This window comes from Pocillopora damicornis, chromosome 3 (assembly GCF_964200805.1).
Source record: "Pocillopora damicornis chromosome 3, jaPocDami1.2, whole genome shotgun sequence".
In the NCBI taxonomy this organism is placed as follows: domain Eukaryota; kingdom Metazoa; phylum Cnidaria; class Anthozoa; order Scleractinia; family Pocilloporidae; genus Pocillopora; species Pocillopora damicornis.
In genome coordinates this window covers 30,451,400-30,474,494 of record NC_142672.1, presented here as the reverse complement: position 1 = coordinate 30,474,494, position 23,095 = coordinate 30,451,400, and the positions used below count along the sequence as shown (strand labels likewise).

The 23,095-nt window shown below is 38.4% G+C and overlaps 3 protein-coding genes and 1 pseudogene across 4 annotated transcripts; all 4 read right to left on the bottom strand.

The window, feature by feature from the left end:
* Positions 1 to 316: 316 nt before the first annotated feature.
* LOC113680727 (adenosine receptor A2b) lies at positions 317 to 22,234 on the bottom strand. 2 transcript variants are annotated; one of them, XM_089200715.1, is made up of 2 exons: positions 2,421 to 2,509; positions 317 to 2,037 (listed from the first exon to the last, which is right to left on the bottom strand). In XM_089200715.1, the coding sequence occupies exon 2, from the start codon at positions 2,008 to 2,010 to the stop codon at positions 1,114 to 1,116; it is 897 nt and encodes a 298-aa protein (XP_089056841.1). In that variant the 5' UTR covers positions 2,011 to 2,037; positions 2,421 to 2,509; the 3' UTR covers positions 317 to 1,113. The 2 variants fall into 2 exon arrangements, with proteins under 2 accessions (XP_089056841.1, XP_089056840.1); XM_089200714.1 differs by lacking the exon at positions 2,421 to 2,509 and adding an exon at positions 22,118 to 22,234 and having other exon boundaries at positions 980 to 2,037.
* On the bottom strand, positions 8,937 to 10,663 carry LOC149049314 (adenosine receptor A2b-like). Its single transcript, XM_089199400.1, has 2 exons — positions 10,526 to 10,663; positions 8,937 to 9,893 (listed from the first exon to the last, which is right to left on the bottom strand). The coding sequence occupies exon 2, from the start codon at positions 9,864 to 9,866 to the stop codon at positions 8,937 to 8,939; it is 930 nt and encodes a 309-aa protein (XP_089055526.1). The 5' UTR covers positions 9,867 to 9,893; positions 10,526 to 10,663.
* Positions 16,147 to 16,886, bottom strand: LOC149049313 (uncharacterized; annotated as a pseudogene).
* Positions 20,522 to 22,234, bottom strand: LOC149049312 (adenosine receptor A2b-like). Its single transcript, XM_089199608.1, has 2 exons — positions 22,118 to 22,234; positions 20,522 to 21,478 (listed from the first exon to the last, which is right to left on the bottom strand). Exon 2 carries the CDS (start codon positions 21,449 to 21,451, stop codon positions 20,522 to 20,524), a length of 930 nt encoding a protein of 309 aa, XP_089055734.1. The 5' UTR covers positions 21,452 to 21,478; positions 22,118 to 22,234.
* Positions 22,235 to 23,095: the final 861 nt, after the last annotated feature.

Here is a 23,095-nt window from a genome sequence, read left to right as displayed (position 1 = left end):
TGTCATTTAGTGTGTCCATTGACAACTTTGGTTTCACGGTTTCAACGTCGTTTTTTCCGTTTTTTTTTTTTGTTATAAAATATGTTTCTAAATTCTAAAAAGTCTAAAATGCATGTTAACAATTCATGTTTTGTGGTGACCTGGTGAAAATTCTACAGTGTGGCAGCACTAAGAGCAAAACAGCTCTTTTTTTTTTCTGCTAGCGAAAAAATTTTTTCGGGCTGGTAAAAATGACTTTCGGGCTAGTAAATGTTAGTTACAGCTTGCCCTACGGTAAAACTGACTTTCTTTGCACCCTGAAATGGGAAACAAGATATATTTAGAATGAAAACCACTTTTATTTCAACCTCTTGAACCTCTTGGAGTAAGCAGTCCCTCACATTTTACAATCTTCAGCAAAAGAACTGAAAGTACAAAATACAGAGTTATATAAGTCCAAGATTTGATGGAAAAATTCTTTCGTTCAAAGAATATCTTGGATTTGCCTGCTACTATACAACTTGGCAAAATATGGTGCTTAGAATCAACAACTGAAATGCTCAAGCGAAAGGAAAATTTCAAGCGTTCCGGTATTGAAACAAGATCCACAAAAACCCGGTAAGTGCATTACGGTTATTCAAAACATATTATAACTAAGCTAGTAAATTTGTCAAATCAAATTCAATTCCGTGAGCGTGCTTCATATTCCATATTGTGCATACTCATGATGTCAGCAAACAAATCCCTCGAGAAAAAAATCTTTCCATCGGGTTGAAAATGTTATGAAACAATTGGTTCATAAGTCAGATGTGCGTTCATCGAGATATGAATCACTTGGGAAGTTTGCCTGGAGCAACTCATACGCATCTTTCGTGATCTCGATGCTTCTTTGGTTTTCCTCGACAAGAATTGTCGTTTGGCTTTCTTCCCTCTTCACTGACTTTTTGTTTTTTCTTCAATGCGTATTCTCGTACTTTTGAGTGTGGGGGGTTTCCTCAAATTTTCTAAAAATTTAAATTTTAATTAAAAATTTGGCACACATTCATTTTCAGCATATTTGCTTATTTTTGTAAAATACATTTTATATTCCTCATCCATTGAAGCAATGTCTATGTGCCTGAGTGGATTTAGACTCTAAAGCGAACTTTCCTGGTGAACGTTTGATTGCGAAAATGACCCGGTCCCAGCTGATAGAGATACCGCAATGCTCAATCTTCCAAAGGGAATTACACAGAAATTAAGTATCTGGAATAAAGTGCGCCTAAATTCTGGCATCCTGAACGGATAAATTATCACGTTCACAAGTGAATTGCTAAACTGTAAAAATTTGATGATAAATACAGTTAATTCAAAAAGGTGAAAATTTTGTGTGACTTTCAATTCAAACAAAATATTCATAATTTGAAAAGGAAGCCAGGTAAAAAGCGATGTTCCTGTTATGAGAACTAGTGTCTTCGCCAATTTCACTTCTCTTTTGATATGATTCTGGTCGCGAAATGGCGTTTTCTGCTTCTTCCAAATAACAAAGTTTGCTACACATATAGTTATTAGAGGGATTCCAGGAATTAAAACAAGACAATAAAAGAAATGTTCCCTCCCTATCATATTAAGTATCCGTAACACCACTAAAGTAGTAAATATTGCCGCTATGATCCACGGTATGCTAATAGCGCAGACGTAAACACGATAGTTCACAGTTCTGTGACGAAGAGGCCAACCGACGGCGTACATTCTTTCCAAGGAAATGACCGCAAGAGTGTAGATGGACGTTTTGCCAGTGAAAACGTCAACACCCATGGAAATAACGTACCATGTATATCCCTGTGATACAACTGTTTTTATATAAAAAGGGACAGCAAAAATTCCCACCAGCAAATCAGCAACTGCCAAGCTTATGAGAAGTGAGTAAGAGCGTTTTTGGCGTCTGTGTTTGAAGAATATCCAGATGATGAGAACATTTCCTACAATGATCAAAGCCCCCAATACACCAAAACATATATCCCAGAAGATGTTCCATGAGTTTAAATCCATTTTACTGGGCACTGTTTTTCTTTTGACCTGCCATGAAAACAAACCTTTGCCTGTAAACCTGAACGGTAGAAAATTTTTGGGAGCAAAAATACCTTAGTAAACGAGCATTTAGTATTTTTTTAAACCATATTCTTTTGTGTAATTTAGTAACAAGTTAGAAATACTTTTTACATCGTTAAACAAATAAATCAAACAGCGGAACGCGGTTGGCGCCGAAAACTGACCCCATTTGCACGGGCCTTAGCTTTGGCCTCTGTGTTGTTCCAAATAGCAATATGTATAACGTCTAGTTCCTTTAAGCATCACGCAAGTTTTATTATACAAATACACCAGCTTGCTTTTCTAGAACATACACATTCTGTAGCAAGAAAGTACTTTGAATTTTGATGACTCATTCTTCATCTGCTTACCTTTTGTAGAATGGTTAAAATGTAAAATCTTCTGGATGTATTCTTGACTCTGGTGCAGCAGGGAACTGTTGAACTGAGCTGACTGTAAAATAAAACTGAGAAAAGCAAATTTTCAACTAAGAAAAATTGATGTTCGCTTTGAGAAAATTCAAGGAGGACGTCAATAAGATTGATTGCTATGCTTACAGATGTGAGCAAGCTGTCACTTCTCTACAATAGCACGCTCAAATATTGATTAAATGCAGTGGTCATTACAACATCATGCTGAATACAGGCTCTTTTAACTTGTTCAGCAATGAGCTAAAGCTTGGTGTAGCTGTTTTCTGTCGGCTTATATGGTTTTTGGGCGGGTAGTTCAATCAATTGTCTGAGGCTTATCAACAGCGGCATCAGAAAAAAAAAAATTTCGGAATTTAACAATGGACGAAAATTAACGAACTGATGCTAATATCCAGCATTATGAAGACACATTTTCCCAGTGACTAATTTGAATGGTGCCATCTTTGCTTCATTTCTAGAAATAAATTAAAAGAATTTGTTTGAAAGAATGAGCTAGTCGTTCAAATAAAACGGGCTGAAAGAGTCGCCTGAATGGATCGAAATTTTTTAAAATTTTCTTTTCTCCCAAGTACGCAGAATTCTTAACTCGTACAAACAGATAATCGAAGCGTTCGAAACGATCCTTAAAACTCTTCGTACGGGTTTCATTTCTTTTTGAACGTGGAAAAAATAGCTACTCTAGACAATTCACAAGCCTTTTCAGACCAAAATTTGACGGGACAAAATCGGAAGAAAAAGATCTAGAACAAATTAACTATTCCAGTCTTCTGGCAAGGCTTATATCGCTAGAAAAGGGCATATCTGGAGTGGAAGTGGAAAAAAAAATCCATAATTAAAGTGAGCTCATTTACTTTAATTTTAAACAGTATGCTCGAAGGCTGACAGCTGGTCAGGTACAAAAATAGTCCTACCTTCTCGATGAAATCTGGGAGCATATGTCAAGAATCAGTGAAAAACTTTGCGAAAAACTAAAACCACGTATCTAGTTAAATTGAATCTATAGCCGCTACAGTATGAACAGTAAGCACAAAATCCAACCTGGTAACGAGGCTGGGCCTTAAAATGACGCAGCTATCAAACGTTTGTCGTGCGTAAGGGGATTAGTACTGGCTGGCCACATCCCAATTTCCCCGCGCAGAATTTCAAGGGATAACAAGAAACAGCCGTTCACACAATCTTTAAAAGGAAACAAAAATAGGGAAAAGGATTCTAGAGACTTTTCAAACATGTAGTTTATTCAAGCACGGGCAACGCTGTTGATTTACCATTCTGTTTTGAGCTCACCGAAAAAGGTTATACGCTTTTAAAACACCGTTAATTATTGGCTTGTGTGGTTCTTTGCAACTCGTTTGAGACCGCTTGGTTCCTAAAAGAGCGTCAACCGTGATTGCTAATCGACACACCAACACAGCAGCAAAATGGGTTCACGTGCTCGGTGGATAAGGCGCGTTCGTTCCATTTCGTTGCTAGTGATCATTACATCGTTGCACATGCGCAAACGTTTGACCGCTGTGTCCTCGCTGTCGCCGCTGTGTCGAAAACGCCAGCAAACTGTTCATAGGCTTTGGGGTTGGTTGCTCAGTGCGACCGAAGCCAAACAATATGGTGGCTACGATACCTAAATAATAATTCGCGCGAATCATCGGTGGTTAGTGTTATCAATGATAAATAATAACCCTATTTTTTATTGACCGATGGGAAGTGCAGCCTTTACAACAAAAGGAATACTTTTTAATACTATGAAAAGTATGATTTGACCAAAACTGCTTTACCAGGTCGTTTAAGTTAGGATCGTAACCACACTGTACATGTTTTCCTGTGCTCTGGTGAGTGCGGTTTTCATACCTAATTGTGGGTTTATTTACTGATCATCCGCTCTTTATCGACATTTCCCCATCTCCTGTAGTGATTTTAGTTAGTGACCTTCCTCCTCTGAGTGCTCCACTCCTAATGTGTGGTATTGCAAAAAAGGCACTCCATCTCTTCCTCAATTTACAAGGCTCCTTCTTTTACCCTATTTCATCTTCCTTGTCTCGATTGCTACTTTCATGCAAACCACAAAAGGAAAGAATGAATAAGAAAGATTACCATAAGAAGAATGTATCCAGGAACATGGAACTACTTTTTCAGACTAAATCTATGTTTTATGATTACTCGTTATCCTTGGTAATCATCCCTCAGATGTCCAGACAATTCCAACTCCTAAAGATGAAAACTGATTTACTCTATTTTTTATTTATTAATTTTTTTTTCATGTAGCCACAGTTATGGATATTGTTGACGCCTCACCGCAGTCTACCATCAGATCGTGGACGTGTAGTGATGTGAAAACCTGGCCCAAGAATGAAAGACAGGTGATTAGTACAGTATATATCATTCTTAACCCGATTCCTAAAGCATTGATGTGATGTTAAGTATTGCCACTCTCCCCTGGGAAAATGAAATGGTTTGGCAGACCACAACAGCCTGCACCCAGGTCTTACGTCCGGTTTCAACAAGCTCCTTCCCAGGCTCTCTCCTCTTGGTTCTTTGGAGCTTGGAACGAGGCTTTTTGCTATTGGTGACAAAGGGGCACTATACAGCAAAACAGTGTTTTAGCTTTTGAAACAATTTGCTTTTTAGGTTGGATTCCAACACTTTAAGGTTAAAAGGTTAAATGATCAGATTTTGTTACGTCTGCAAGATCTTAGAAGAGAGGTAGGGGTTGTGTGTTCCTAAGCAGGTAGAAGAGTGCATATTATAAATAAAGTCACCGCGAAATGACGACCCTTCTCCCCTCCCCTGACTTTCACATACATCCGCTTATTTAAAAAAATTGTGTCCCTTTTCTGCAACGCTCGAGCCCGTTTGAAACGATTTAGTTTTAACTTAAAGTACCTGGTACCATTATCCCTGTTAGATCACTGTTCTAGCGTTATTAGAGACACTAGGCAACGTTGGAACATGTTAGCCGTGTCTGTTTGGGACCGCCATTTCGTCGTCGAAATACTAGTTTTTGAAATTTTCAATTAAAATTATGTGCACTATGCCTTTTTTGGATGGGAATTAACCTTTTTTTCTAATAAATGTTGTTTTTAGGTCATTATTTTGGGGATCAAAGGATTTTATTTTATATATTTCATATATTATATTCATTGTCGCTCTAAAAGTTGTATAAATTACCTGATCCTAGAGCACTGATTTTCAACCTAAACTCCATTTAGTTCTTGTTCATTGCCCTTGTTCAGATTTGCCTTGTTCAGTGCGCAAGCTCAATGGGTCTAACAAGTCATGTTGTTTTAATTTCAGAGTCCAGAATTCTTCTATTCATCAGTGAGGACAGATTTTAAACTGGACACTGTGTTTGATCGATGTTCTGGAATTTGCAGACGCGTTGGATAAATTAGTGGAGTAGTTTCAGCCTGGGCAGCAAACGATACATATTGTGATGTAACAAGCAGAAACTTGGGATAAAAGCACGTTAGACTAGGAGCAGGCCCTCAGGCGTTCAGATTTACGATTACGTTTGACGTAGGCGTTTGACTTACGATTACGTTTGGATTACGAGCGGCCACGTTTCCAATGGCTCTGATAAACCTTCTAATTCTTCTTGTCTTTTTTGTCACAAGGCCACTGTCAAAGACTTGCCTGGACCATACTTGTCATCCTGGGAACACCTTAACAGTATTAGTGTAATCCCTTTTGGAATGTCTGATCACCTTCCTATTCTTGCTACGATAAAATATAATCGCACAAGATCTAAAAATAACAGGTTTAATACCATAAGCTACACGGACATAAAAAACCAAGACAAAGACGCGTTTGTCGAGTCCTTGAAAACGGCACCATGGGATTGCGCTTCTGTTGACGACAAAAACGAGTAAAACGCAGAAATCAACCCAAGTGGTTCAATGTCAATATTTTGAAGGAAATCAGAACAAGAGATAATTCACTAAAGAAAGCAAAAAAAAAAAGGAATTTTGAAAGAGACTGGGACATGCACAAACGAGCAAAAAACAGTGTCTCCAGTTTGATCAGGAGGACAAAGCAAGCTTATTTTAAGAATACATAAGCGAAAACAAAAACAACAATAGGAATCGAGTATTGAAAAGTTGATTGATAGCGGCTATGTCATTACAGACAAAACCAGTATGGCTAAACTGTTATATGCCTTCTTTATTGATTATTCAAAGAATTTGATTTCTATCCAAAGCACATATGTGGCTCAGCGCCCAAATGCCATGAATCAAGTTGAACATGCATTTGCGATCCCGAGCATAACTATGAAACGAGTCTCTGAACTGCTTTTATCCATTCCAAGTCACAAAGCAACGGGTGATGATGGCATCAGCGCCAAGATTTAAAAAGATTGCCGCTCCTGCCATACAACCATCTCTGACTAGACTTTTAGACTTTTAAATCTATGTATATCAAATAAGGTCTTTCCATCTGCCTGGAAAGTAGCTAAAGTAACACCTGTGTTTAAAGGAAATGGAAGCAGATCAGACCGTAACAACTACGGGCAAATCTCAGTCCTACCAGTCCTGCCTAAGCTACTTGAAAGACACATTTGCGAACATCTGTGTGACTTCTTTACATCAAACGGGATATTTTACAAACTCCAATCTGGGTTTGGAAAGTCGTTCTCCACTGAGACAGCTTTGATACGACTTATTGACGAGCTTTTACACAATCTGGACATGGACAATGTAACTGGCCTGGTGATGATTGAATACAAAAAGGCTTTCGATTTTATCGATCATGCGCTTCGTTTACAGAAGCTCCGGGCTACTGGCATCGATAATGATTATTTCATTTGTTTCACTCTTTGAAAGATATATGAGTGATCGTACGCAATATGTAAACATCGATGGGTGTCATTCAACTCTCAGAGATGCAAACCTTGGAGTGCCTCAAGGGAGTATACTAGGACCAGTTTTGTTTCTTATATTGGTAAACGATCTACCAAAGATACTGGAACATTCAGCAGCAGACATATAGACGGATGATACTACTATCAGTGTTACTGTTGATTATAGATCAGCACCCGGAGCCTTAAATCCAGTTCTTCAAGCTGATGTTGGTAAAGTTGCACAATGGACCGCAGACAATAAAATGGTACTGAACAGGTCCAAAGCTAAAACTATGTTAGTAGCTGGCAAATGTCTACATAAGAAGATGAGCAGCACCTCACTCACTGTCAATGTCAATTCAGTCGAGTGTAAACTGTTAGGTGTAATTATTGGCACTTAATGCTTAATTCTAATAAGCATATTGATAATCTATGCAAGAAGCTAACACAGCGAATTGCTGTTTTTAAGAAAAATCGGGCGTCATTTACCTTTAGATTAACGAATTCTTTATTACAATGCCATGATAAAACAAACTATAGTGTATGGCTCTAGTGTGTGGGTTTCTACATCTGTTGATAATCTTCAGGCTACAGAGGCGTACCGCACGCGTTATTCTCAATGCTGATTCTAGAGCAAATAGTGTAGATCTGTTTAGAGAACTTAATTGACTACCTTTTTTTCATGAAACTAAGATTAATCAGCGCGTTAGTTTATAAACGTTTGTCCAGATTATATGTTAGAATTACTCAAACGAAACATCGACATAGGTTCTACTGAAAGAGAGAGTAGATATGGGTCTTTGAATCTTATTTGTCCAAAGTATAAAAGGGAGTCAGAAGGTGTAAGACTTTTCAAGTATCAGCAATTAGGTTTTGGAATTCACTTCCCAAAGAAATTATGAGTAGATCTAGTTTAGAAATTTTAAAGAAGTCTTTATATAAGTATTTTTTGGAGTTCTATAAAGATGTTCCTCACTGTACTATAGCTTAGCTTATTTTAATTCTTAGATAATTCATATTTTAATTGTTTAATTATCTCGTTTTAATTACTTCATTATTTATATTTGTGTTTATTTCTAATTTTTTTTTTTGAGGGCCACGAGTTTATCAGTATTTTATACCGTCATGTGCCACCCTAGACAAATAAAGTTGAATATTATTATTATTATTATTACTATTATTATTATTATTATCAGCACCTACGTCAAGCATGCGCATTGCTGGACGCACGTTTTTACGCCCGTGACAACATAAAAGGAACATTTTGAATTCATGATCAATTCTTTTCCATCACTTCTGTTCAATAGCAACGTAGTGTTTTTACCGATGGTAGGTTTGGTTTTTGTGGTAATGAGAGTTTTGTTTTTCTACTCTCGTCGACTGGTAAACAATAAGTAGAAAAGCATAAATATACTCCTTTGAAACTGTCATGTAACACACACCGGCAGTAACAGAGCAAAAGACTGAGTGACTGAAAATTATATGGACCGCAACGGTTAGAGGTTTCTATGCTCTTCGTAAATGATACCAGTTAATAAAATCCAACAGATTCCACTCTTCATAAATATATATCCTCACATATATTTTATATTCTACATGTCTATGTTCCTGAATGGATTAAGACTCTAAAGCGAACTTTCCTGGTGAAAGTTGAATGGTGAAAATGTCGAATTTGTAAACGTTATCAAGGACACAACTGAACTGGGCTCGGCTGATGGAGATAACTCAGTGCTGGATCTTCTAAAGGGAATTACACAGAAATTAAGTATCTGGAATAAAGTGCGCCTAAATTCTGGGATTCTGAACGGATAAATTATCACGTTCACAAATGAATTACTAAACTGTAAAGTTTTGATAACAAAAAATGCGAATTCAATACGGTGAACATTTTCCAGGACTTTCAATTGAAACAAAATATTCATAATTTGAAAAGGAAGCCAGGTAAAAAGTGATGTTCCAGTTATGAGAGCTAGTGTCTTCGCCAATTTCACTTCTCTTTTGATATGATTCTGGTTGCGAAATGGCGATTTCTGTTTCTTCCAAACAACAAAGTTTGCTACACATAAAGTTATTAGAGGGATTCCAGGAATTAAAACAAGACAATAAAAGAAATGCTCCCTCCCTATCATATTAAGTATCCGTAACACCACTAAAGTAGTAAATATTGCCGCTATGATCCACGGTATGCTAATAGCGCAGACGTAAACACGATAGTTCACAGTTCTGTGACGAAGAGGCCAACCGACGGCGCACATTCTTTCCAAGGAAATGACAGCAAGAGTATAGATGGACGTTATCCCAGTGAAAACGTCAGCAACCATGGAGATAAGGAACCATGCATATCCTTGTGATACAACTGCTTTTATATAAAAAGGGACAGCGAAAATCCCAACCAACAAGTCGGCAACAGCCAAGCTTATTAGAAGAGAATAAGAGCGTTTTTGGCGTCTCTGTTTGAAGAATATCCAGATGGTGAGAACATTTCCTGCAATGATCAAAGTCACCAATACACCAAAACATATATCCCAGAATATGTTCCATGAGTTAAAATCCATTTTGCTGGGCGCTGTTTTTCTTTTGACCTGCCATGGAAACAAACCTTTGCCATTAAATCTGAACAGTAGAAAATTTTTGGGAGCAAAAATACTTTTGCAAATGAGCATTTAGTATTTTTTAAACGATACTCTTTTGTGTCATTTAGAATCAAGTTAGTAATACTTTTTACATCGTCAAACAAAGAAATCAGACAGTCCTAAAACAAGAAACAGAAAGTGTACATTATCAAAATATAATTCAGCGGTTTATTACAAATTATTTTACTGGAACATGATAATGTTTACAGCTCAGCAAATCGAATCTTGGAGGAGGTTCGACATAAAAAAAAAACAAAAAACAAAAAAAAAACATGGGAAGCCCTCTTTATTTCTATTTATACGAGTCATCGGTCAGAACTAATTTGTCTCACAAAAGTTATACAAAGACACAAACCGATAAGTCACGATGTTCAACACGACTTTGTAGGCTCTTAACTAAGTTAAGAAGCTGAAGCTGTTAACTTCAAGGCTTCCCTTGAGGTGGATCTCATTAACGTCTAGCTCCTTTAAGCATCACGCAAGTTTTATCATACAAATACACCAGCTTGCTTTTCCAGAACATACACATTCTGTAGCAAGAAAGTACTTTGAATTTGATTACTCATTATCCATTTGCTTACCTTTGGTAGAATGGGTAAAATATAAAACGTCCTGGATGTATTCTTGACTCTGGTGCAACAGGGAACTGTTGAACTGGGCTGAATGCAAAACGAAACTGAGAAAAGCAAATGATCACGATAATGTTCGCTTTAGAAAAATTAAAAGGGGATGTCAATAAGGTTGATTGCTATGCTTACAGATGTGAGCAAGCTGTCACTTCTTAACGATAGTGTGCTCAAATATTGTCTAAATGCAGTGGCTATTAAAACGTTTTGTTAAATATAGGCTCTTTTAATTTGTCCAGGAATGGTGTAGCTGTTTTCTGTTGGCTTATATGGTTTTTGGGTGGGTAGTTCAATCAATTGTCTGAAGCTTATCAACAGCGACCTCAGAAAAAATTTAACAATGGAAGAAAATTAAGAAATTGATGCTAATATCCAGCATTTTGAAGAGACATTTTCCTTGTGACTAATTTGAATGGTGCCATCTTTGCTTCATTTCTAAAAATAAAATCAAAGAATTTGCCTGAAAGAATGATCTAGTCGTTCAAATAAAACGAGCTGAAAGAGTCGTTTGAATGGATCGAAATTTGTTTAAATTTTCTTTTCTCACAAGTACGCAGAATTCTTAACTCGTACAAACAGATAATCGAAGCGTTCGAAGCGATCCTTAAAATTCTTCGTACGGGTTTCATTTCTTTTTGAACGTGAGAAAAACAGCTACTCTAGACAATTCACAAACATTTTCAGACCAAAATTTGACGAGACAAAACCGGAAGAAAAAGATCAAGAAAAACACTTTACTGTTCCAGTCTTCTTGCAGGGCTTTTTTTGTCGCTAGAATAGGGCACATCTGGAGCGGAGGTGGAAAAAAATCCATAATTAATGCGAGCTTATTTATATTTTGGCGGTATGCTCGAAGATTGACAGCTCTTTTTACTTTCTGCGAAAGCTGGTCGGATACAAAAATAGTCCCACCTTCTCGATGTAGTAAATAAATTTTTGCTAAATTTATTTTGTTTTTGCAAAAAAGTGGGGGGGGGGGGGGCCTCCCGTCCCTCCTTCTGCGCGGTCCCTGAGTCTGGGAGCATATGTCAAGAATCAGTGAAAAATTCTGCGAAAAACTAAAACCACGTATCTAGTTATGTTGAGAAGACTCTGTAGCTTGAATCTATAGCCGCTACGGTACAAACAGTAGGCATAAAATCCGACATGGTAACATGGTAACAAAGCTGGGCCTGTAAATAACACAGCGGCTAAACGTCAGTCGTGCGTGAGGGGATCAATTCTGGCTGGCCGCACCCCAATTTCTCCGCGAAAAATTTCAATGGAAGACATAAAAGCAACCACTGTCTCGCAAAAAAAGCGAAAACAGTTGAAACTTTCAGGGAATCTCTAAAAGAAAACAAACAAAACTCGAGACTTTTCGAACATGAATGTTATTCAAGTACGAGCAACCCTGTTGATTTACCATTCTGTTTTGAGCTCACCGGAAAAGGTTATACGCTTTTAAAACACCGTGAATTATTGGCTTGCGTGGTTGATTGTAACTCGTTTGAGACCGCTTGCTTCCTAAAATCGACACACCGACACAGCGGCAAAATGGATGCACTTGCTCGGTGGATAAGGCACGTTCGTTCCATTTCGTTGCTAATGATCATTACGACGTTGCACATGCGCAGACGTCTGACGCTGTGTCTACGCTGTCGCCGCTGCGTCGAAACGCCAGTAAACATATTGCAAACATATTGAAAACATATGCCACTCTGAAGAGCGTCACAATAAACTTTCTCAAGATGAAAAATCCTCCGACGGAAATGTGAAAGATGAATCTAACGCGAACACCATAGAAGGAAAACCCGTGACTGATCGTTTTCCTGCAGACAATGAAAAAATTGCCAAAGATGTTGGTGACAAAAAGGTACTTACATCTCTGCTCTGTGAAAATGATCCTGAACTTGAAACACGATTGAGTTCCACGAATAAGCATTAACAGTCCTTGAATAAAGCTTTTCACGATGGCAATCTTTGATAGAAGGGTCCCTTGAAGATGCTAAAGCTTTAACTGATGTTCTCTTAAAGTGTTGGAAAAGATATAACAAATCTGTTGAGACAGATTTTGCTTTGGCTATGGTAATAGCATAAAGTTGTTTACGATATAATTGTTGATCGTAGAAGTAATTACCCAGAGATAACAACTTGGGACAGGAATGTTCGCAAGGATACGGAGAAAGAAGAACAAGGCAATCAGGAGGAGGCAAATGACGACACTCTTGTCGGTGATGAGAACGTGGTGAATTGAGAACTATTAATAATAGCTAAGAAGTTGACAACTTAGTTCTATTAATGATTCATGTGGAGGCAGAGTACACATACCAGCTTCACAAAGACGTCATCCCTTTGATGATGAATGGTAAATACAGACCTGATGGTTAGTTCGGCTTCATTGTGGGATCCAAATTTTGGATTGACCTCAGTGAAAAACATAAACTGGACTCTAATGTGACCAAACTTGTGAAAAAACTAAATTGAATCGAACTTCAACACTGTGAAAGGTATGATTAAACCAAAACTGCTTTACCAGGTCGTTTGAGTTACCGCACTGCGCATGTTTTCTGTGCTCTAATGAGTGCGGTTTTCATACCAGACTGTGGGTTTATCTACCGATCATCCGCTCTTTATTGACATTTCCTATGTTTCTGCAGTGATTTTAGTCGGTGACCTTCCTCCTATGAGTGCTTCGCTTTTAATGTGTGGTATTGCAAAAAAGGTACTCCATCTCTTTATCTAATAATAATGAGATAGACCATGCATATTTAACCTTCCTTGTCTCAATTGCTATTTTCGTGCAAACCACGAAAGGAAAGAATGAAAATGAAGATTACAACAAGAATCCAGCAGAAAGGAACCATTTTTTAAGACTAAATCTGCGATTTTATGATTACTCGTTATCTTTGGTAATTATTCGTCAGATGCCCTGACATTTTAAACTCCTAAAGATGAAAACTGATGAACTCTCTTTTCTATCCTTTTTTATGTAGCCATAGTTATGGATGTTGTTGACGTCTCGCCGCAGTCTACCATCAGATCATTACATGTAATGATGTGAAAACCTGGCCCAAGAATGTTGAACTGAAAGACAGGTTAGTAGTAGAATATTTTTTATTGTTATTCTTATCCAGATTCCAAAGCGTAAACTGATGTTAAGTATTGCTACTCTCCCCTGGAAAAATGAAATAGAATGGCATACCACAACAGCCTGCCCCCAGGTATTACGTCAGGTTTCGACAACCTCCTTCCCAGGCTCTTTCCTCTTTCCTGGAACATTGATTTTCAACATAGACTTTATTTTGTTCTTGTTCAATGCTTTTGTTCAGATTCGTCTTGCACAATGCGCAAGCGCAATGGGTCTAACAAGTATATATAAATACAGTAAATGGTTTGAACCCGGGGGTAACATGTAATAGTGTAGTTTGATCGTCCGGGTGAGTGTAGTCCTGAGAAGGACTGTTGTCGGTAGTGGTGACTGACGTTTCGACAACCTGAGCGGAAGTCATCATCAGAGTCAAGTGAAAGGTTGTTGTCAGTCGAATGTACTTAGTCCGGTTTGTGTACACTGATTGGTCAGTTTTGCCGTGATGTTATTGGCTGTAAGACTCAAGTGGCGTAGGTCAGTCGTGATTGGTCGGTTTGGATCTGTTAGTGAAGTTAGGTCGTTCTGTTCGGTCCGTTTGTAATGTTAATGTCGTGGATGAGTCGTTTGTATGGTGCCGGTATTGGCTTACACCTGTTGAGGGGAGTCTGTTCCAAGTTAGTAAACCAGCTTTCCAGGGTCAGTCGTTGAAAGTAGTTGGTGCTGTAGGTTAGGCATTGCGCAGAGTCCCAGTCAATACTATGGTTCGTAAGTCGGTGATGTTCAGCAATGTGATTGTTGACATCGCCTTTCCTCGTCGCTCGTTTGTGTTCGGTCAGTCTAGTTGCGAGGTTTCTGCCAGTCTCACCGATGTAGGAGGCGTGGCATTCGGAGCAATTGATCTTATATACTGCTCTTTGTCTGTTCCTCGGTTCGTCTCTGTCTTTGATGTTAGTCAGTTACTGACGTGGTGTGGTAGTAGGTTTGTGAGCGACGCGGATATTGAATGTTTTTAGGATGCGTGAAATGGTCTCAGATACATTGTAGTGCCAGTTGAAGTGGAATACTTGTAAAAAGCGATTTCACATCAAATGACACTAGTTTGTAGACGTCAGGTATCTGTACAGTCTTCGTGGCGTTAATGAAGTCCTCGGTGGATTGTAGTTTTCGTCTGGATTTGTCAGTGAGCGGTTGTAGTATTGTCGTTAGGTACTCACACAAAATATATATACACTTTTTTATATATTCCACATCCATTGTAGCAGTGTCTAGAAAACAGAAACTCTCTGAATGACAGCCGTACGTGATGGTTCGATTTGCAGCTGTCTTAAGGAAAAGGAACACCAGAAAGTTAATAGGTGAAAGCGAACTTTCCTGGTGAACGTTAGATGGTGAAAATGACCCGGTGATGATGGAGATACCTCATTCCTGAATCTTCCAAAGGGAATTACACAAAAATCAAGTATCTGGAATAAAGTGTGCTTAAATTCTGGGATTCTGAACGGATTAATTATCACGTTCACAAATGAGGGTCTGAATGGGGGTACTTCGATAGCACTAAACACTTATTTTTTAACTGTATAACATTAACAGTTAATTTTCAGCCATTTGAACACCAACATTAAAAAATTCGTTGTAACATTATTTTTTTTGCCATAAACAAACAAACCACACCCTAAAAGGGGAAATATCTATGTTGGGTCTATGTTTATGGTTTCAAAGAGGTTTTTTTGGCCATTTTTCAACAATTCGGGATTATTTCAAGACTTCCGAAGAGTGAGAAAGATATCCGAAAGCTGCCGAAGATTTCCGAAAGCTGACGAAGATGTCTGAAGGCTGCCGAAGATGTCCGAACACTGCTGAAGATGTCCAAAGACCGCCGGATATGTCTACTGAGACTGCCAAAGATGTCCACAGACTTATGACCGACGATATTTGAAGACTACCGCAGATTTGGCTTGTATAAGTCATAACAATTCTATTCTTAAAGCGCTTTTACAGCGAGGATTCACCAACTGTGACAACTTAGAGAGAATATATTAGTAACAAATCAGATTACGATATTCAAATCAAACAGCCAATGGGTTAGAACATCGAAATGAACACTAAAATTAAGCAAATTTACGGACTGCCATCCGTTGTATGAATACCTCAGTATGATTGGTTGGCTTTGTGAGATGGTCCCAGTTGGTGTATCTGCACTGTAAACAAAAAGAGATAAATACGAAAGTTACAAGGAAAATGAAAGTTAACATATATGAGTGTTTAAATTTGACTGGTAATGAATGCAATAACAGAATATTCTTTTACCAATAAGATCGGCTACAGTGCTCACAATGTATAATGGTCAACAAAAATGACAGACATGTCACTCCATCCTGGCCAAAAACATTTCATCATATTCCATACCTGAATAGTCGCGATTGTCCTGACTGTCTCTAGAGATCAAGGCGGATATGAGCGCGGGTGGTGCAACCAAATCTGCTGAACGTTAACGTTATGTCTGTATCATTATCCGCATCGCTCTCCGAGTCGGTGTCGAATTCATCCTATTGCTCGGGGAGGTCTGTCACGTCACCAACTGCGACAACTCCGAGCATGCTTTCGTCAACAAAGGTGATTCTCGGTACTTCGTTTGTAGCTCGTGGAATATTTGTATCCTGGTCGACTCGTTCTTCATTGTCTGTCCCTAGATCATCTTAAACATCCTCTTGGAATGTTACTCTAGTACACGATGGCGTACTGGAATATACAGCTGGCGGCAGGGCTCCCGCTTTGTCTTTTGTTGATTCGCTTCTTACTGTCCTTGACAGGTCGATACCTGTCAACCAATTCCTTCATGGCTGCCTCAATGTTGGGGTCAACGTTATCAGCTGGAGGAGGTTTCACCAAATCTACGTCCCGTAACTCCACACTGGGTTTAGGCACTGGATAATAAGACTTCTCAAGTGTGAAGTACTTCGCACCCCACTTCGTTGTTCTCTTTAAAGATTCCTTTAAAATTGTTCCAAAGTCTTGAGCATACTGAAGAGCAGTGAAAGTCTCGTTTTTGAAGTGGGAGACTGCATGAAGGTTCTCCACCTGAGTTGTTAGCAGCGTACGCAGGTCAATGTCACCGAGATAGTCCTCGTTTACATTCTTAACGTTATCTCGTAGCTGTTCCATACCTCTTTCGAGAAGCACCAATGACTCCTGTGTTTAGCTGGAAACAGTTCCTTCAGGGCCATTTATTGTTGCCGTTTCTTTCATTTTATAGTGCTACCTTACTTCAGCGACTGTGTTTTTAATATAAGTATTTACAGATGAAACATTGCACACAGCATCTTGAAGAGATAATTGGACCGCGTCGATCATATGTGCACCAATTCCAAAACTATCATAAAGACATTCGAGGTTACGAAGAAAGGACACTTTGCCAGTAAGCCCCGAAGCTAGTTTGATTGTTTCAGCAGCTATATCGGAAACAAAAAAATTTTCTACAAGGAAAAGATTGCATGAAATTGTGTAAATGAGCAGCTTTCTTCAGTTCTATCAACGGTTCCTTCATGGCCAGTACCCAATAAGGTCTCGACTGTTGCACTAAAGGGATTGAAGGTCTTAACCTTTTGATCTTTGTAGTCGGTGAAAACAATGTTGCCCTCATAACCATACAGCCTCCTGATTTCCTTACAAGAATCTGAAGAATTCCGTAAGAGTCGCTCAATCGAGGTTACAACCATATAACCCTCCAATCATATAAACTGTAAAATTTTGATAATAGACAAAGAGGGCAACCGACGGCGAACATTCTTTCAAAGGAAATGACCGCAAGAGGGTGGATGGATATTATGCCAGTGAAAACGTCAGCACCCTTGGAAATAACGTACCATGCTTGCCTTTTGGGCAGCTTACCCTTTCGCAAGCAGAAAAAAAAGAGCTGTTTTGCTCTTTGCACTGCCACATTGTAGAGTTTTTGCTAGGTCACCGCAGCAAGTGAATGATTAACGTGCATCTTAGAATTTAGAAACAAATTTTTTAAGAAAAAAACGGCGTTGAAACTTTGAAACCAAAGTTCTCAGTGGACACACTAAACGACAACGTCGACAACGCGAAAAGCTGCCAATGAAAGCGCTTCATTCTCGAACTTGCCGCCAAAAAAATTTCCCGCCGGAATATTTCTTAGCAGCTGACAGGGTAGATATTCATATTATTAAAGGGGATAAAAATTTGATAGCTTTCATTAGTTTGCTTCTCATAAGAAATTGCTGCATTCAGAAGTTCATTTTTCAGAAGAAGGTTTGTCTGGGGGTCGGTTTTCCAAGTCAAGTTTCTTGTTCACAGGAAAGTGCCGAGTCGCGTATCAGTGTACAAATTTTGCAAACAATCAAAGTTCTCTGTGAGCAAACTCGTGAATTGACACATGATTTTTTAGACTGTGTTTAATGTTATCTGGTTTAGGGAATTTTGTGGTTGATTGTCTTTCGTTGTAAATATTAGAAAATCAAGGCAATACGGTCTTAATGAAAACATTAACGATTCCCTCTTTATCAAATGAGACAAACGGGAACGAGTTTTGAGTGATATAACTGAGTCAAGCCTGCCACCGTCATTTTGGATCTCCGCCTCTGTAGATTTAAGTCACGTGCTAGGTAACGTATAATCAATAACAAGATAGAATTTCATTTCAGGCCTATTTATCTATTTTGTGGTGTGTAACTTTCGCATTTTAGTACGTTGTATGTATGTTGAATCTTCAAATTGTCTCGAAACTGAAAAAGAAAATTGTTCTTTAAAAATTCACTGAAAATCGGTAGCTAAAATTGTTTGTTTAGGTGTTATTTGATTTTCGTGTTAACTTGTTATTTCGTCAGTCGCCGGCACATTTGTTGCTTCACACAGGAAAAACACACGCGACGAAACGTAATGATCAATTTTGTCCTCAATCTCACGCCATAACAGAAAAAGCTTTTGAACATCTGTAAACTCCGAGCGCTTCGCAGTAAGTGATATTTTCAATGAATCTTCGGATTGTTTTCAAGTTCAAGGATTGTAAATTACAATTTTATGAAAAACGAAGGTTGTTCTGTTATTTCAGTGTGAATCCTTGCATGCCTGCCAGTCGCTGGCGCCGCTTGTTGAAACTAAAACGAAAAAGAAAAACTCTTTTAAGATTATCATTGGCTTCTTTTTCACCCCACCACTATTCTTAGCAACAAAGGTCGCCATTTCGTCTGTTTATTGCTCGCCAAAAACTATAAAATGCACTCAAAAGCCTAAAATCTAAAAAAAGTTTACAGGAATCGACCAATCGAGCGAGCGAATGGCATTCCCCACATCGTATCTATATCTCGCTCTTGCGCATGCGCGCAATTCACGAGTAAAAAATTAGGTAAATTTATGGTTCACCTTGTTACAAGTAACCAAAGGTTTTAGGTTTCGAAAGAACAGAAATTTTCCTTTCATTTCTGGCAACTTTTCATCTAAAAGATTTTCGTGAAAAGTGAAAACAATACGATGTGGCCTATAAAATTTCATCAACAAACACTTATGGTATCGGTGTTTAGAATTAACCATATTGAAACATATGAGACCAATATTTGGTAAAACCATAATAAATTACTCACTGGAGTTCACGATCAAAATCTTTTGTTTACGTTCCTCGCAAATGATTATGAAGCAAAATTTAGAAAAAACATTTACCTCAAAAATTTTTTCAGTATGTGCTTTTACTGTATGCACGGGATCTCATCTCGTCTGACATGTAATGCGATACTTTGTCTTGTTTATGCAGATTTCACTTCGTGGGAGCCACTTTCGGTCCGCATGAATTGATTAGGAATATAAAACATTTGTCTTCCAGTACTTCTGTAATTTTAATTCTCCGAAAACTCTTCACCTGCCCTTCGGGTCAGTTAACCACAGAATCCACTAGCCCGATCGCAAAATCCACTAGCCCCGGGCTATCGGACACGACTTTCTTTGCACGTTGCATCAGATCGTGGACATGTAGTGATGTGAAAACCTGGCCCAAGAATGTTGGACCGAAAGACGGGTTAGTAGTAGAGTATTTTTTATTCTTATCCCGATTCCCAAAGCGTAAAGTGACGTTAAGTATTGCAACTCTACCCTGGGAAATATGAAATGGGATGGAATACCACAACAGCCTGCCCCGGTAGTACGTCAGGTTTCAACAACCTCCTTCCAAAGCTCTTTCCTCTAAATTCTTTGGAGCTTGGAATAGGCTGGGGTTTCGCTTTTATTTCTCGCTTTTGCCAAATTTTCCACTGGCGATAGAGGGACACTAGGAAGCAAATCAGCGCTTTAGCTTCTGAAATAATTTTGCTTTTTAGGTTGGATTCCAACACTTTACAAACTGTTAAATAGTCAGATTTTGTTGCGTCTGCAAGATCTTAAAAGAGAGGTAGGGGTTGTGTGTTCTTGAGCACGTGGAAGACTGCATATTTTTGATAAAGGCGCGGGCGCAAGTCATTGCAAAATAACGACCCTTCTCTCCTCACGCGTGACTTTCACATACTGATCTAAAATACCCTGATCAAAAATAGTCCCTATTCTGCAAAGCTTGAGCCTGTTTGAAACGATTTAGTTTTAATTTAAAGTACCTGGTACCATTTTCCCTGTTGTATCACTAAAGTTATATAAATTACTTGATCCTGAAACATTGATTTTCAACATAGAGTTTATTTAGTTTTTGTTGTCAGATGCGTCTCGCACAGTACGCAAGCGCAATGGGTCCAACAAGTAGAAATATTTATATATATATATATATATATATATATATATATATATATATATATTTTTTTTTTTTTTTTTTTTTTTTTTTTTTTTTTTTTTTTACATTCCACACCTATTGTAGCAAAGTCTATGTGCCTGAGCGGTTTAAGACCCTAAAGCGAACTTTCCCGGTGAACGTTTGATAGCGAAAATGTCGAATTTGTAAACGTTAACAAAGTCACAACTAACCCAGTCCTGGCTGATGGATATGTTTCAGTGTTGGTTCTTCTAAAGGGAATTACACGGAAATTAAGTATCTGGAATAAGGCGCGCTTAAATTCTGGGATTCTGAACGGATAAATTATCACGTTCACAAATGAATTGCTAAACTGTAAAAATTTGATAATAAATAGTGTTAATTGAAATAGGTGAAATTTTCCCGTGACATTCAATTCATCCAAAGTATTTAGAATTTGAAAAGGAAGCCAGGTAAAAAGCGATGTTCCCGTCAGGAGAGCTAGTGTCTTCGCCAATTTGACTTCTCTTTTGATATGATTCTGGTCGCGAAATAGCGATTTCTGCTTCTTCCAAACAACAAAGTTTGCTACACATATAGTTATCAGAGGGATTCCAGGAATTAAAACAAGACAATAAAAGAAATACTCCCTCCCTGTCATATTAAATATCTGTAACACCGCTAAAGTAGTAAATATTGCCGCTATGATCCACGGTATGCTAATAGCGCAGACGTAAACACGATAGTTCACAGTTCTGTGACGAAGAGGCCAACCGACGGCGAACATTCTTTCCAAGGAAATGACCGCAAGAGTGTAGATGGACGTTATGCCAGTGAAAACGTCAACACTGATAGAAATAATATGCCACGCAAGGCATTGTGATACAACTACTTTTATATAAAAAGGGACAGCAAAAATTCCCACCAGCAAATCAGCAACTGCCAAGCTTATGAGAAGAGGGTAAGTGCGTTTTTGGCGTCTCTGTTTGAAGAATATCCAGATGGTGAGAATATTTCCTGCAATGATCAAAGTCACCAATACACCGAAACATATACCCCAGAAGATGTTCCATGAGTTAAAATCCATTTTGCTGGGCACTGTTTTTCTTTTGACCTGCCATGAAAACAAACCTTTGCTATTAAATCTGAACGGTAAAAAATTTTTGGGAGCAAAAATACCTTGGTAAAAGAGCAATTGGTATTTTTTTAAACGATACTCTTTTATGTAATTTAGAATCAAGTTAGAAATATTTTTTACATCTTTAAAAAAAGAAATTAAACAGTCCTGAAACACGAAACGTTAAGTTGAGTCGAATGACGGTCCCAGTTGGGCTGAAAGCGTACGGATCCGGTAGAAAAAAATTTAAGTAAAAAAACCTTTCGAAATTTAACGACAGGAGAAAATTAACAAGTTGATACCAATACCAGCATTATAAAGAGGTGCCATCTTTGACCTGATTTCTAGAAATAAAGTCAAAGAATTTGCTTAAAAGAATGATGTAGTCGTTCAAATAAAACGGGCTGAAAAAGTCGTTCGAATGGATCCAGATAATCGAAGCAGTCGAAACGATCTTTAAATTCTTCGTACGGGTTTTATTTCTTTTTGAACGTGGGAAAAATAGCTACTCTAAACAATTCACAAGCATTGTCAGACCAAAATTTGACGAGACAAAATCGCAAGAAAAAGATCAAGAAGAACATTTTACTGTTCCAGTCTTCATATGCTACACATTTTGTTCTCTTTATATCTCACCTGTAAACAAGCTCTTTTTCAACAACAGCTACTGTAAGGTTGAGGAACAGCAGTGGTTCTTCAATTAAAGGGCGAATAGCTTTCTACTATGGATGATGCCCGACACTTATTTTAATGCTAAGCAGAAGAAGAAGAAGAAAAAATCCATAATTAATGCAAGCTCATTTTTATTTTGGCAGTAGGATCGAAGATTGACATCTTTATTTCCTCCCGCTTAGGCTGGTTGGATACGAAAATAGTTCCACCTTCTAGGTGTAGTCAGGGAGCATATGTCAAGCAAGAATCAGAGAAAAATTTGGCGAAAAACTGAAACCACGTATCTAGTTATGTTGAGAAGACTCTGTAGCTTGAATCTATAGCCGCTAAGGCATGAACAGAGGAAATAATATCCAACATGATAACGAGTCTGGCCTTAAAATAACACAGTGTTCAAACGTCAGCCGTGCGTGAGGGGATCAATTCTGGCCGGCTGCAACCCGGTTTCCCGCGAAGATTTTCAATGGAAAACAGAAGAAGCAACCGCTCTCTCGCAAAATAAAGTAGGCGAAAACAGTTGAAACTTTCAGAGAATCTCTTTAAAGAAAACAAATCCAGGGAAAGGAAAAGCTCCAGACTTTTTGGACATGAAGCTTGTTCAAGTACGGGTAACCCTGTTGATTTACCATTCTGTTTTGAGCTCACCGACAAAGGTTATACGCTTTTAAAACACCGTGAATTATTGGCTTGTGTGGTTGATGGTAATTCGTTTGAGACCGCTTGTTTCCGAAAAGAGCGTCAACCATGATGGCTAATCGACACACCAACATAGCGGCAAAATGAGTTCACTTGCTCGGTGGATAAGGTGCGTTCGTTCCATTTCGTTGCTAATGATCATTACAACATTGCACATGCACAAACGTCTGACCGCTATGTCTCCGCTGTCGCAGCTATGTCGATAGCGCAGCAAACTGTACATTTTAGGATTGGTTGCTCAGGGTG

What these genes read in the sequence shown, in the direction of transcription:
- LOC113680727 (XM_089200714.1), bottom strand. Translation starts at nt 2,010, where the DNA reads ATGGATTTAAACTCATGGAACATCTTCTGGGATATATGTTTTGGTGTA.
- LOC149049314 (XM_089199400.1), bottom strand. Translation starts at nt 9,866, where the DNA reads ATGGATTTTAACTCATGGAACATATTCTGGGATATATGTTTTGGTGTA.
- LOC149049312 (XM_089199608.1), bottom strand. Translation starts at nt 21,451, where the DNA reads ATGGATTTTAACTCATGGAACATCTTCTGGGGTATATGTTTCGGTGTA.